Source organism: Cetorhinus maximus, chromosome 10, assembly GCF_964194155.1.
Source record: "Cetorhinus maximus chromosome 10, sCetMax3.hap1.1, whole genome shotgun sequence".
Taxonomy (NCBI): Eukaryota; Metazoa; Chordata; class Chondrichthyes; order Lamniformes; family Cetorhinidae; genus Cetorhinus; species Cetorhinus maximus.
The window spans coordinates 66,961,162-66,974,850 of NC_135888.1; the positions used below are offsets into that span (position 1 = coordinate 66,961,162).

The 13,689-nt window shown below is 40.2% G+C and overlaps 1 protein-coding gene across 2 annotated transcripts in view; it reads right to left on the reverse strand.

Annotated features, from left to right (window-relative positions):
- Positions 1-6,368: 6,368 nt before the first annotated feature.
- Positions 6,369-13,689, reverse strand: part of LOC144685743 (uncharacterized) — a 60,187-nt gene continuing 52,866 nt past the window's right edge. For both annotated transcript variants that reach the window (XM_078550572.1, XM_078550573.1), the window contains 3 exons: positions 12,547-12,637; positions 10,264-10,343; positions 6,369-9,276 (listed from right to left, as the gene is read on the reverse strand). In XM_078550572.1, the coding sequence (XP_078406698.1) occupies positions 9,187-9,276; positions 10,264-10,343; positions 12,547-12,637 (261 nt within the window). In that variant the 3' untranslated portion in view covers positions 6,369-9,186. The remainder of the gene's footprint in view (positions 9,277-10,263; positions 10,344-12,546; positions 12,638-13,689) is intronic.

The window sequence follows — 13,689 nt, forward strand, 5'->3', positions numbered from 1 at the left end:
CACCCCCCCAACCCTGCACGTGCTTGTGCGCTATATCAACTGCAGTGCAGCCATGGCCCCCCCACCAAGTTGCATCAACTGCAGTGCAGCCCATGCCCCCCACCCCCGCCCAAGCTGCCTCAACCGCATGGCAGTCCTTGCCCCGGCACCGCACTGTCAGCCAGCTAGGGAAAAGCGACTTGCCTGCGCCCCCGCCTGAATGCATGACGCCTCAAACTTGAAGTCCAACAAGCAACCCTTGCGAGCGCTGCGCAATATTACTGTGCACTCACCTCAGAGTACCCCTCGAACTGCAGCCAAGTGCACGCCTTATATATGCTGTTGTGAAACACGTTGGATGACTTGGATGATCCAGTGTTTGGTAATGAGTCCTGCGAGTTGGGTTTATAATGATATGCTGATGTATTACAATGAGGTTCCTGACGTCTGATGGCAGGAAACGCGGACTGCCATTGACGGGCAGAGCAGATGGTTGCAAACTGGTTTCACAATGTCGTGAAACCAATTTTTCACCATATTGTCCGCTTACGCCGCCAAACATGCCTGACACCAGCAGGCACGGAAAATTCCACCCTATGTTTATAAGAATATAGTTCCGTTGTTGGGTTTCTCGTGACCTAGAAGCTGAAAGGCCACTTGCTCAATGAGACAAGAAAAATGGTCTGGAGTTTGTTACCTTCTCTGTTCCTGTTATCTCTGTGTGCCTCCAAATAATGATAAATTTAGATCTGTAGGACTGTTCTGTGAAAACAGGGCTGGCCTTCAGAAGGAATGCAGTCAGATGGCTCTCAAAATATTCTTCGGGCACCTAGTGACACAGGGGATGCTAACTGAGGAACTTGCTTTTGTTTAGCTAGGAGTTGGCAGTTCTCGCAGAACAGTTGAAGTGGGTGTGAGTGACGGACAGTGCTGCATGGCTGCCAATGAGGGTTGCAATGTGCAACTTTGGCAAACTGGAATGTTACGGTAACATCCAAATGTGTTCAGCCTTCATTCTCAATAGCTCTGTTGAAACAAGCAATAGGATGCTATTGGCATAAAAGGAGAGATTACAGGAGGTTCACCATGAGACAAAAGTCTATTAAATGTTGGGATACTGTATTCGGAAATGGCAAGCGACAGAACGTAAGTGTGGCAAGATTCAGAGTGTGGAAGCTACCCTTTACCTCCCATGTCTCCTTATATATCAATTCTGATAAAATAGAGAGTTTACTACCCTTGAAGAAATTTGTTTTTTTTAAAATAAACTGGAGCACACTGTCAGATACAGAACGCTTCAGCTAGTAGATTGTAACCACCCTTTGAGAGTGTAAACAAAAGGCTTGATTTGCAAAACCCTTTTGAAGCTATCCTCTTGGCTCTGGCAGTGAGTGTATCGATCCTGATTGGTGATACTTTAAAACCTCAAACCTATTTTGCGTATCCTTTGTATCATGTGACAAGGTGACCTGATTGCTCGCCAAACTTGTGGTATCGAAATCCAATTGGACAAGACTGCTCCAAAAAGCTGGATTCAGCTGCTTGTGTCTTCCTCCAGCTGTTGAATTCCTGAGCGCAGGGAAACCCAGATGGCTAATATTAACTTTAAATGCTTGCCAAAATCTGAGGAATGGAGCCTCATTAACATACTATAGTCATGGACATGCCTCTCAGGAATGAGCTACACAGAATCCCCTAAGCTGCCATTGCTAAACTGGAAGTAGGCGCATTCGCAGCAGGTCGGGGTCAGGCTTCACAGTTACCAATTTAACCTCCCCTACCCAACTCTGTCCTACCCATCGTTGGGTACTACAATTCCCTCCAATAGCTCAATAAATTGATACGTGCAACTGAAGTCCCATGGTTGACTGGGGTGTGGGGGTAAGCGTGGAGGAAGTGGGATGGGGAGGGAACTCTTTAGGAGTTAGAGGTTAAGAGACATTTTGGCAGCAATGCAATAAGGACAACACATGATCTAACTTATGTCAGGTATATGTTAGGTATACCAAAATTGTTTTTCCCTCGTTGAAAGCACTAGCTTCCTGGTTCTGACTGCAGTAACTATAACGAAAAAGAAACTAGAAAAATGAATCAAAGATAAAATAATCTTGCATCAAGTCAATAAAAAATGTTTCTTTCAAATCAATGTCTCAATTTCAACCTGTTTCTTTCATATCCAAGGAGACAGATGAATTGTTATCTGGCATCTGTGAAAGCCAGTTTGTAATCAATCACTAAGAGGTACACAGATTGACACTATTCAATTCCTTATTTATTTCTACAAAGAAGATTCTACCAATATTTTGCCCTCTTTGTTATGGTATAACCAATCAATTCAAATACAAGTTTTATTACTTGCAAGTCACGTATCCTGAAAACGAAATCATTTGTTTATCCACTTTTTTACGGGATCTTTGAAATAGTTTTAATTTTTAAATAGCAGCAAACATTGTCCACAATCTCCATCATCTGGGCAAAAGAGGAATTGCAAAACATTCAGGATCTTTTGTGGGAGAGCTCCTTCAGCTCATTTTACTCACTACAGTGCAAACATGTTTACTAGGATTTGTTCTCATTGAATTTAGTCTAAGGCATTTTAAAATAATACAGGTACTGGAAAGTTGATCCTTACCATTTTCTAGAAGGTTCTACTTTACAGCCTCTGAGTTACTGGGCAGCATTTTCAACATGGTTAGAAGAGTTGATCTCAAGGGATAAAAGTTTAAATTATGAGAAAACATACTGAAGTGTACTTGTCAATGCAGAACAGAATTAGAGGGAATTGCTCTAAATCTTTGCAATGCAAAACTTAAAATTGTTCAAAGAACAAGGAAACAAATAAAAACATTAAGTCTAGATAGTAAAAGAATCTTTCTCCCTATTTTCAGCAAATATGCAGAACAGGCATCCAATAGAAAATGGTTAAAGCAATGATAGGAACAGGGGAAACAGCAATTGCTCAGTAGGTCGTTGCTTAAGAGAGAAGGAATTTCAAGCTTTTGGCAGGACTCTTCATCAGTCAATTCTGATGGGCAAGGCACAACCTATAACAATCTACATCAGTGATGGGCAACCTAGGCGAGTGAGTGAGCTGCATGAGTAGCTCTCCTTTATCTCAGTGGGCTGCAAGATTGAAATCAGACATGTGCACCAACTATGACCCCAGGAATAAGATTAACTATATTTAATACATGCCAAATATTTCATAATGAGTTATAGAAAATGCTTAATCATTCATATATTAGTAAAACTGTCAACTTCAAATGGTAAAAAGAGGAAATATTTATGCTTACCTTACTTACATGACACTCAGTGTGACTTCTGGTCGGATCTGTTGTCCACAAGCTTTCTTAGATTAGGACTCAGGGATGTGCAGATGCTTTGCAATTCAGCACTGAGGTTTCCATCCATTAGTCTGTTCTGCTTAAAAACAAAAAACTACTGCAGATGCTGGAAATCCAAAACAAAAACAGAATTACCTGGAAAAACTCAGCAGGTCTGGCAGCATCGGCGGAGAAGAAAAGAGTTGACGTTTCGAGTCCTCATGACCCTTCAGCAGAACTGTTGTGCTGTTCTGTTCTGCTTCTTGCATTTGATGTGTCCCATAGCAGAAAAAGTTGCTCACATGTAGTGCTTTGATTAGACGCAGAGGGAGCGCACGGCTCTCGTAGTCAATGTTGTGTGCAATCAGCACGCACCTCACTTCATGTGTCCTTGCTTTACATGTGTATCACTTTAGTAATACCAGCAGGAAAAAAATGTGGACGGAACCCAGTGGAATCTGGCAACCCTGCACGTCAACAAAAGGTCTTGCAAGTCGCACTCAGAACCATGTGGGCCACAGGTTGCTCACCACTGATCTACATCCTTCTTCAGATATGAAGGACCAGCTGAAACTTTTCTTAAGTTTCTGTTTATATTCCAATTTTCCCAAATTTTAAGACTTTGGAGCAGAATTTCCTTGGCCATTCTGGCAGATTTGGCCTGACACCATCTGGAAAATCTGCAAAGTGAGGAGCCGCACTTTTGCCCATCCCTTACAAAACAAGCCACATTAAAAACAGCGAGGGCAATTGTGAGGGCTGGACTCCTAAACTGGAAGCTTTTATGATTCTCTTTCCACAGGGGTCCTGGTGTAAAGCTCCAGGCAGGATTCTCTTAAGGTTAACTTGCAGGTTGAGTCGGTAGTTAGGAAGGCAAATGCAATGTTGGCATTTATTTCGAGAGGACTAGAATATAAAAGCAGGGATATGCTGCTGAGGCTTTACAAGGCTCTGGTCAGACCACATTTAGAATATTGTGAGCAATTTTGGGCCCCATATCTCAGGATGTGCAGGCCCTGGAGGTCCAGAGGAGGTTCACGAGAACGATCCCAGGAATGAAAGGCTTAACATATGAGGAACGTTTGAGGACTCTGGGTCTATACTTGATTGAGTTTTGAAGGATGAGGGGGGGATCTGATTGAAACTTACAAAATACTGAAAGGCCTGGATAGAGTGGACATGGGGAAGATGTTTCTATTAGTAGGAGAGACTAGGACCCGAGGGCACAGCCTCAGAGTAGAGGGAAGACCTTTTAGAACAGAGATGAAGAGAAACTTCTTTAGCCAGAGAGCAGTGAATCTATGGAATTCATTGCCACAGAAGGCTGTGGAGGCCAAGTCATTGAGTGTATTTAAGACCGAGATAGATAGGTTCTTGATTGGTAAGGGGACCAAAGGTTACGGGGAGAAGGCAGGAGAATGGGGTTGAGAAAGTTATCAGCCATGATTGAATGGCGGAGCAGACTCGATGGGCCAAATGGCCTAATTTCTGCTCCTATGTCTTATGGTCTTATTTCGAATCAAATCAGGAAACTACTGGGACCCCAGAAGGTGGGGAAAATCAAACTAATTGTATCAGCTGATGGAGAACACAATGTAATCTTTACCTTTGGAGGACGGAGGGGAGAAGGGAAACATGGGCATCCCTATGTTAGATAGGTGGAGGGTGCCAGAGTTTCTGATAGCATGAGCATGCATGTGCCTTAGTACTAAGGGCACCTACAAATGAGGTTCTCTTCACAGAATCCACTCAATCTGCAAGGGCGCTGGCTGGTGCAAGCCCAATGTATTAGCTGGGATCACAAACTGTAGACTTTTGGTTCCTTTATCTTTAGTGGCTGAGAGCTGAATATCAACGAATTAATAAAAGGATATGAAAACTATAAGGTTTATGGCATCAATGGTCAAATACGACATTTGCTGAAAGTTCCACTCAGAGACTTGGGTCAATAATCTGCATACTGGTAGTTATGTTAGTTGGGGTTGTTGCCCTCCACGGCCAGTGGGTAGGTTGCAGTCACAGCAAGGTGCTTCCGTCTCACTCTCGGTATCTTTAGAAAATATATAAACAGCAAACTCTGCAAATGGATTCCGAGGTGGTGTTGATTTTTGCTTCTGGTCGCAGGTTTTACTAGGTTACTAGGGGCTAGATTACAGTTGGGTTGGAAGTGGATTCTTCCCCACTGTGCTGCCATCTTAATTTGGAGATGGGACAGGCAGCATCTGAAATAAGTAAAGATCTCTGCACTGATTGACCCAAGATTCATACAATTAGGTTATTTTACTTAAGAAAGTAAAAGTAGGCCATTCAGTCCTTCGTGTCTGCTCCTCCAATAAATAAGATCATGGCGATCGTCAAAACCAGATACACAATCCCTATAACCAAAAGTCTAATAATTTCTTAGTTATGTTCAAGTCAACATGCATAGCTCCCTGGGGTAGAGAATTTGCAAGATTCACAACCCTGTTGGTGAACAAATCCTCTCATCTCAGTCATAAATGGTGATCCTTTATTCTGAGACTGTGACTCCTAGGTTTAGACACCCCAGCAAATGGAAAGAGTCTCCCAGCATCAACCTTGTGAGTGGTCATGAATGGAGTGTATGGTAAATGGAGTGCATAATAAACAGTGTGTAAAAGTTGGGAATTTAGTGAGGCTGGAACTCTTGTAACATTTTAAAACTTAAATTTAGTTTAACATTTCGTTAATGCATTTCTGGGAAAATAATCATGCTATGTCCATTTGAACTATGAATAACTTGTGCAATTATAGGTTATGCTTCCCAGACTTTGATTACGTTTACGAGTATTGTCAGCCATATAAAATAAGGATTAAGTGCTGATGGTTATGGCCTGGCACTAGGGGGAGCATCGAGAGATGACTAATATCATTAACAAGTACTGGCTTACTTGCGACTTCTGCTCAAGAACATTGGTAAAAACATGCTATATATGCCTAATGATGTTAACTATAAATGAATTTGGTCACCAACACATAGATTCTATTTTTAAAGGTGCAGTCCAATTTAGTTATTTAAAAGCCACAAATAAAAAAAAACAAGATATATTGTACATTATCCAACACTGATTTTATTTGGTTATGCAAAAGTTTTAGACAATGAAACAGTTTCCAGTAAAAATGCATTTAAAATCAAAATTCCACAGAATACAATCAGCACGTTCCTTATAAAGGTATAAAGCCAAACACAATGTTGTGAATGTATAATAACTGTGCTATTTTAATGCATAATGCATGTTTTAATTATACTCTGTGGCACTAAATTATAAAACTAAATTCAGAAAATAACTTTTTTTGGCAAACAAATTTCTTTAGTTGGAGCATTCAAAAGCAGCTACAAATTAAGGAATTTTCCGTGCACTCTTATAAGTGACTGTTGCTTTACAAAGACTATTACACTATAGGCATTTCTTCTCAGCTAAGAATATGCAGAATCAGCTCTAGATGGACTAAAACATTCTGCAACTATACTGTTTTTGGGCTATATTTACCAGGATCTATATACAACCTCTTTCTCCACAGTTCTCTCATAATTGGATATATTCAGACTTCCTGATTTTCCTTTAAAGATAAAAAGCAAGGTCTGTTAAGATCCACATTGAATGAAATCTTGAGAAAACCTGTCTCCAGGTGTCTTATAGCCAATTTAATCAGAAAATTGGTTAGTGATGAAACCCAATATAAATAGAAATGCAAATCTCTCAACTTTCACCATGTCATTTCATAAAGCACTCAAGTTGTTTATCATGTTTTATTATTGAAAATTCTATGTTACTTAATTTTAGCACAGCCACAATATGTAAATAAATAACAGCTGGAAATATTATAGGAAAATACCAGTTCTGTTAAATGGGAATTTACCCAAATCGTACAGATCAGCAAGGTCCTATGTTCAATCCTGGGGTTGTACTGACCTCAGTAGGTTAGCAGTACTGGTGCTCTAATTGGACTTAGCACCCCAGGTCTAGGAAATGGGGGAAAAAGTCAGGTCCCTAACCTAATGACCAAAGCTGGAAAGTGCATGTTAGGTTAGGGAAGCATTGGATTCAACGCCAATGTCCTCCATGGTCAAATGGCCAGCTGACACTTATTATCAATATTGACACATAAAGAACTGCTGTGTGTCTGAAGTGCCAGTACTCATGGAACTGTACGCAAACATGAATTACCACAACTAGCAGGGAAAGGAAAAGAAAATAAATTGCTCTCCTCCCCCACAAGTTTCCCCACACAATAACAATAAGGAACATGTAATAATTAAAGATTAAATATAAAGTATAAGAAAATTTAATAAAAAGGCACTAAGAAATTGTTACCGAATATGGTTCAAGTATAATAATGAAAAAGAGGAAAAAACTTTTTATAAACTTGAACCACAGAATTATAGGTTTATACATGCTCGAAAATGGTCCTCAGCATGAAGCTCATCTTTCCTGATGGAAGACAAATAAGCACCTCTGTAAGTATGTTAAATAAAACAAGTATGGGCACTTGTCTTTTGAGACACACACACACAAACACACACACACACACCATGTCAGTTTCAAAAATTAAAATGATCCAAGTTTTGAATTAAATAGGAAGATACTATATATTTGTGGGGCATGATTACTAATGCCAAATAATAAGGAGTTTGTGAAGAACATGCTACAAACTTTATTGGCAACTCACTGTGATTACATGCAAAAGCAGGTATAAAGGGTATGGGATTTAGGGATACCCAGTAATAAAATTTCCAACTCTTCCTGTCATACATTGAATGCCAATGTATCAACAACATTACAAAGGTAGGGTGCTGTGAAACTTCTGAATCCAAACTACAGTTAGGCTCACGGTTTAATTAGGTTTAAAAAGGTTTTAAAAATAGCTACAATAAAACGAAACAGATGTGATACAACATTATCAAGTGTTTTTATCCAGTCACACAGAATGTTTGTCAGCTACTGAAACACAAATATAAAAATATTACTCAAATGTAACCTAGAAGCAAATGACAAAATGTCACAACACACTTAAAAACACTAATACAAAGTAAATTTTTGTTTAGAAATGACTAAAAGGTTTAATTAATTCACTTTCTCTTTATTTAGTACTTACAGAAATATATAAAAGGATAATATACTTGTGACATTGCAACATGAAAGCTTTTGCAGGAAGTGTGAAAGATTCATAAATCATAATCACAACATGCCAGAGTAATTACAGATGTCTTTTACACAACTGAGAACACTTATAATGCACTTAGAAAGATGCGATATTCTGTGGGTTTGTTTTTAAATACATTTGAAGCATCTTGTGGTGCAACTGTTAAGTAATAATTAACCATCAGATTTATTTTCGCTGGGGTTAATGATCAAATTCCTGGACTGTGGAATTATCACAAACATCCATATCAAGAAGCTCAATGAATCTACTTCTCATAGATATAGCTAATAGTGCCAAGTCAATTTAAACTTTTAAGTCCTGTACAGCCACTAATAAATAAAACAAGTGTCAGAATCTCAGCTCCTGAAGAAGTTTTGTAAGAAGTTGACACAGATTTTATAAATTATAGCACATATTCTACCTTAAAAGGGGAGAAACCTTTTTTTTTGAATTGTTAATTTGATCTGGATCCACCAAGTCCAGCAAAAATGCCTCAGTATGCAGCAAAGTGAACTCAGTTTTTCATTCACTGATACATAATCACACTGTTCAGAACTGCATCATTTAAAGATTTTCTAAGAAACCAAAGTAACCCTGTACAATACAAGCAGTTTTCTTGAACCAAAAAGGCATTCACTTTATTGGAAGCTTTTTTTTCTGGTGGGGAAAAGAGCAAACCAATTTGTAACTTTATACAACCAGGGTTTCTTCTAAAGTAGCCCTATGTTTTACAGTCCTTCACACTTTTGCACATTTTTTGATCTGTTCTCAGGTCCTCTGGCCCAATATCTGTTTCATTAGGCTTTGTAAGCTGGAAGAAAATAAAAGGTTAGTAACATTCCATTGAAACAGTTTGTCATCATTTCTAAAACCAGAAGTACCAGTTTTAGAGGTTAAAGCCCTCAAGCCATAGAATCTTAGAGAACAGAAGTAGGCCATTCAGCCCATTGTTTCTGGGCCAAATCCTCAACACACTGCCATCTTAATGTTTTTGTATAAACAACAAGGCAATTTCACGATAGAATGTCTAATCCTATTCTAGTTCAACATCTGCCCAGGACACTTCCTATGGTAATGCCATTGAACGTCAAGGGGTGATGGTTAGATTCTCTCTTGCTGGAGATGGTCATTGCTTCGCACTTGGAGGCGTGAATGTTACTTGCCACTTGTCAGCCCAAGCCTGGATATTGCCCAGGTTTTGCTGCATTTGAACATGGACTGCTTCAGTATCTGAGTCATCCCAAATAGTGAACATTGTGCAATCATCAGCGAATATCCCCACTTCTGACCTTATGAGGAAGTAGCTGAAGGTGGCTGAGCCTAGGACACTGCTCTGAGGAGCTCTTTCTGGAACTATATCACTGTTCCTTCATTGTCACTGTGTTAAAATCCTGGAACACCTTCTCTCACAACACTGTGGGTATACTTACACCACATGGACTCCTGCAATTTTCTCCTGCAGTGATGCCCTGGAACTGAGATGATTGACCTTATCCTGGGTGATTACTTATTAAGCAGTATAGTGAACAGTTTGAGCAGGCAATTCACAGACACTTAGTTGAATGGGTATGTCTAACACTACACCCAATTCCTCATTTTTTGTTGGAGATACATTGTTCAAATTTTATTGTTTACCCATGTGACTGGTTTCAAAGCCAATGTTATTTGCATTCATGCATTTTTAGAAGTTCTAAATAAAATATTTTGAAAAATAAATTGGATCTATAATCCAAGCTAGGCATCTACATTTTAGCCATAGGTTCAACGCAAAAATATTTTGAGAAGCCTTCAGGCTTACCATTTGCTGTTCTTCATGTGCAGAGGGGTGAGCATCTATGGACGTTACCCGAATTGTGGAATTTTTGCAGCATAAGGAATCTACATTAAAGAAAAACAACATCAGTTTAGAAGTACTGCTTTCTCTTCCTCAACCCTCCAACCCTTTCCTCCTGAAGATGCTAACTATTGCTGCAATGAAGTCTCATGGGTACGAGAACTGTCCAATTGAAACCTTTGGCATCTCACTTAAGTAGCTATTTTTCGGACGAGAACTCAGACAGCGAGTACCAGTAAACTGAGTATTGGGAGCATTGCAGTTGAGCCTGAACCACATATGTACACTCACTTGTTTTCAAACAGAAATAAGAAGATAGCAGTCTTGTGGGTGTTTCTCTCATGATAAATAGCATCCCATATCCCTTGCTGAACTCAGCTAATTTAGCACACTTGGGATTTATTCAGAGACCTGGTCTTTATAACATAATACCACACCACTTCACTTAAGCCACTGAAAGAAACTATTGACACAAAGTAATAAACGAAAAATTACGCCAGCTAATGTCATCTGGGCTCAGCTGGTAGCGCACTGTGTTCCGAGTTAGAAGGCATGGGTTCAAACCTCACCCTGGTCCCTGATGTTAATTGTATCAATTGAGGTTAGGTACATACAGTTGGAAGGCATCGATTGGATGGTTACTTGAGCACATATGAAGAGACACTTACTGATAAAGGAGCAGAGTAGTCTCAGAAGATACATACCTGCAATGTTTTATTGTAAATAAATCTATTCCAAGGAAAGACTGGCTTTGGTTTCCTCCTTCACCAACTAACCATCGGGATTATAACACCTGACCTCATAGTCAAGGTGGACACTTCAGTGCAGTGGTGAGCTGCCACAGCAAAGGTGCCATTTTTTGGGCAAGACATTAAACCATGACCCAGTCTTGATACAAAAGGCATTACAGGTATCCACCCTTTAAAGTGCTTTTTATTTTAAGCACAATTTAAGGTCTGCAGTTTCCCTCCCAACGTTGCTGCTCTCCGCATTGCCCTCCCCAGGCCCAGCTGCTCTCTGCATTGCCCTCCCCAGGCCCAGCTGCTCTCTGCATTGCCCTGCCCAGGCCCAGCTGCTCTCTGCATTGCCCTGCCCAGGCCCAGCTGCTCTCTGCATTGCCCTGCCCAGGCCCAGCTGCTCTCTGCATTGCCCTGCCCAGGCCCAGCTGCTCTCTGCATTGCCCTGCCCAGGCCCAGCTGCTCTCTGCATTGCCCTGCCCAGGCCCAGCTGCTCTCTGCATTGCCCTGCCCAGGCCCAACCGCTCGCCACATTTCCCTCCCACGACCCAGCCGCTCGCCGCATTTCCCTCCCGTGACTCTCCCATCACCGTTTCCCTCCACCTCCTTCCTTCTCTTGCTCACCATTGACCACGATTAAAACTGCATCTTTACCATTTTTTGCACTGGAGCTGCCGGGACTTCCTGTGGGTGGGTGAGCATTGTTCAGCAAGAAGTAGCTTCCACCAGAAATCACCTCCCACCTTAGTTTACCCCTGTGATTAAAAGTTCTAGCCAGAATGATGTACATTTCTGGGCAACATCAGGCTATCCAGCCCAAGTTTACAATGGCAGGGTCAGTGTCGAAGGCATCCATGCAGATGTCCAGGCAGCGTATCTCTACCCATCGGAAGTTTGTTGCAGCTTCCGTTGGGTCCCAATTTTCTATTGAAAGATCCAGTCCAAAATAAACTTTACCCAAATTTGGTTAATTGATTAGTGTAGTTTAATTTAATCAAAGCTGCTTACTGTATTTTACAATATACATTAACTAGGTAACAACCACAAATGCTGAAGCAACATCCTAAAAGTAGGTGAAGTTTGACAAGCCTCTGTGCATAAGTACCATGTGACAAAATATTTATTTCCTTTTGCCGGATGATACATATTTCCTTATAAGTGAAAAATCATATATTTGATCTGGTTGAAATATGGCTTTTAAATGTTAAAAACATATTATGTATACCTTTACACAAAATAAACCATTTTGTAGTTTAACATAAAATTGTCATTTCAGAAGTGTACAACAACATAAGACAAGAGGTCTGTTCCTATACTATAACAGAAATGCTATGGTTTGGTCCTACAATTGTTCAAATGTCTACCATTAACAGTAATATTTAAAATCATTACAATTTTAACAAGCACCTTTAATGGAGACTATTGGCGCAATAGAATTGTCATGTCTATACCCCTCAAATCCTCTATATTTAAATTTAAAAAAGACCAACAATCTGCAAAATTTACTGACCTGTATTTTTTGAAGAAAGGCAGTTGTCAAGAAGTACGCAATATGTCTCTTTGGGGCAATTCTTGGGGCTTTCTGCATTGGGTAGGAGAGCCTGAGTAGAGCAAATTTATTCTTCTTAGAATCAAGAACCTCAATGAAATGCATTCCGAACCATATCAATTTATAGCACAGAAAGAGGCCATGTGGCCCACTGAATCTGTGCTACCTTTCACAATCCAAAACTAATCCTATTTTTCTGGTTTCTTCTACAGTTCTGTATCATCTTATGCTTCAAATGGTTATCTATCTTTAACTTAAAAAGAGGAATATTCCCTGATTTGACTATTACCAACTTTGCCCAGCTCAAAAAAGAATCTTGAAGATACCACTTGGAAGATATAATAGGCATCTGGCCTAATTGTTGATTCTATCAGTACCTGAGAAACCTGATGAATGCCAAACTCAAGTGTGGACTGTCTTTGGGATAACTAGAGGAGGGAAAAGGATATTTTGATTTTTACACATTCTGCGCAGATTATGTGGAACATAAATGGTGAAGATGAACAATTCAGTATTGCTGGTTTCCTCCATCTAGTGTGAAAACCACAATCAAGCTGCAAACTAGATTTGCGGCGAAAAGGAGAAAGGGGTGTAGGGAGGGAAGGTTCTGACTTATAATTCTGTTACTGAGTACATTGGAGGGGAAGTCAGCATTAGAGCGGCCATGCCAAAGTCACTTACACAAGGATCTGGATTAATCTGCTCATGACAATTAAGCCTGACAATGTATTTGGGAAGTCTAAAATATGGAGGCCGTTGGCAGACTACAAGCTTCCCTGCACAGGTTTTTCCACAACACTGTTGGCAGTCCTTCATATAGTCAACAAATAGAAATGACAACAGCTGCTGGACAATGTTATTTGGAGGCTGCATGCGAGAATGCTTCCATATCCAGAGTTCAGTGCCAATTATAATTGATTTGCATAAGCAAGCAGAAACTGCTGAATTTTTCAGCATCTTAAACTGCTGGAATCATTATTTCTGCTAAAATCAGGAGAACGGACTCACACTTTATGGTAAATTGCCGTGGTTGTAAGGAGTGCCTGGCACCGTTGTCTACTCAGTGAGGGCTCAAAACCACATTTGTCAAAATTAGTGAAAGTC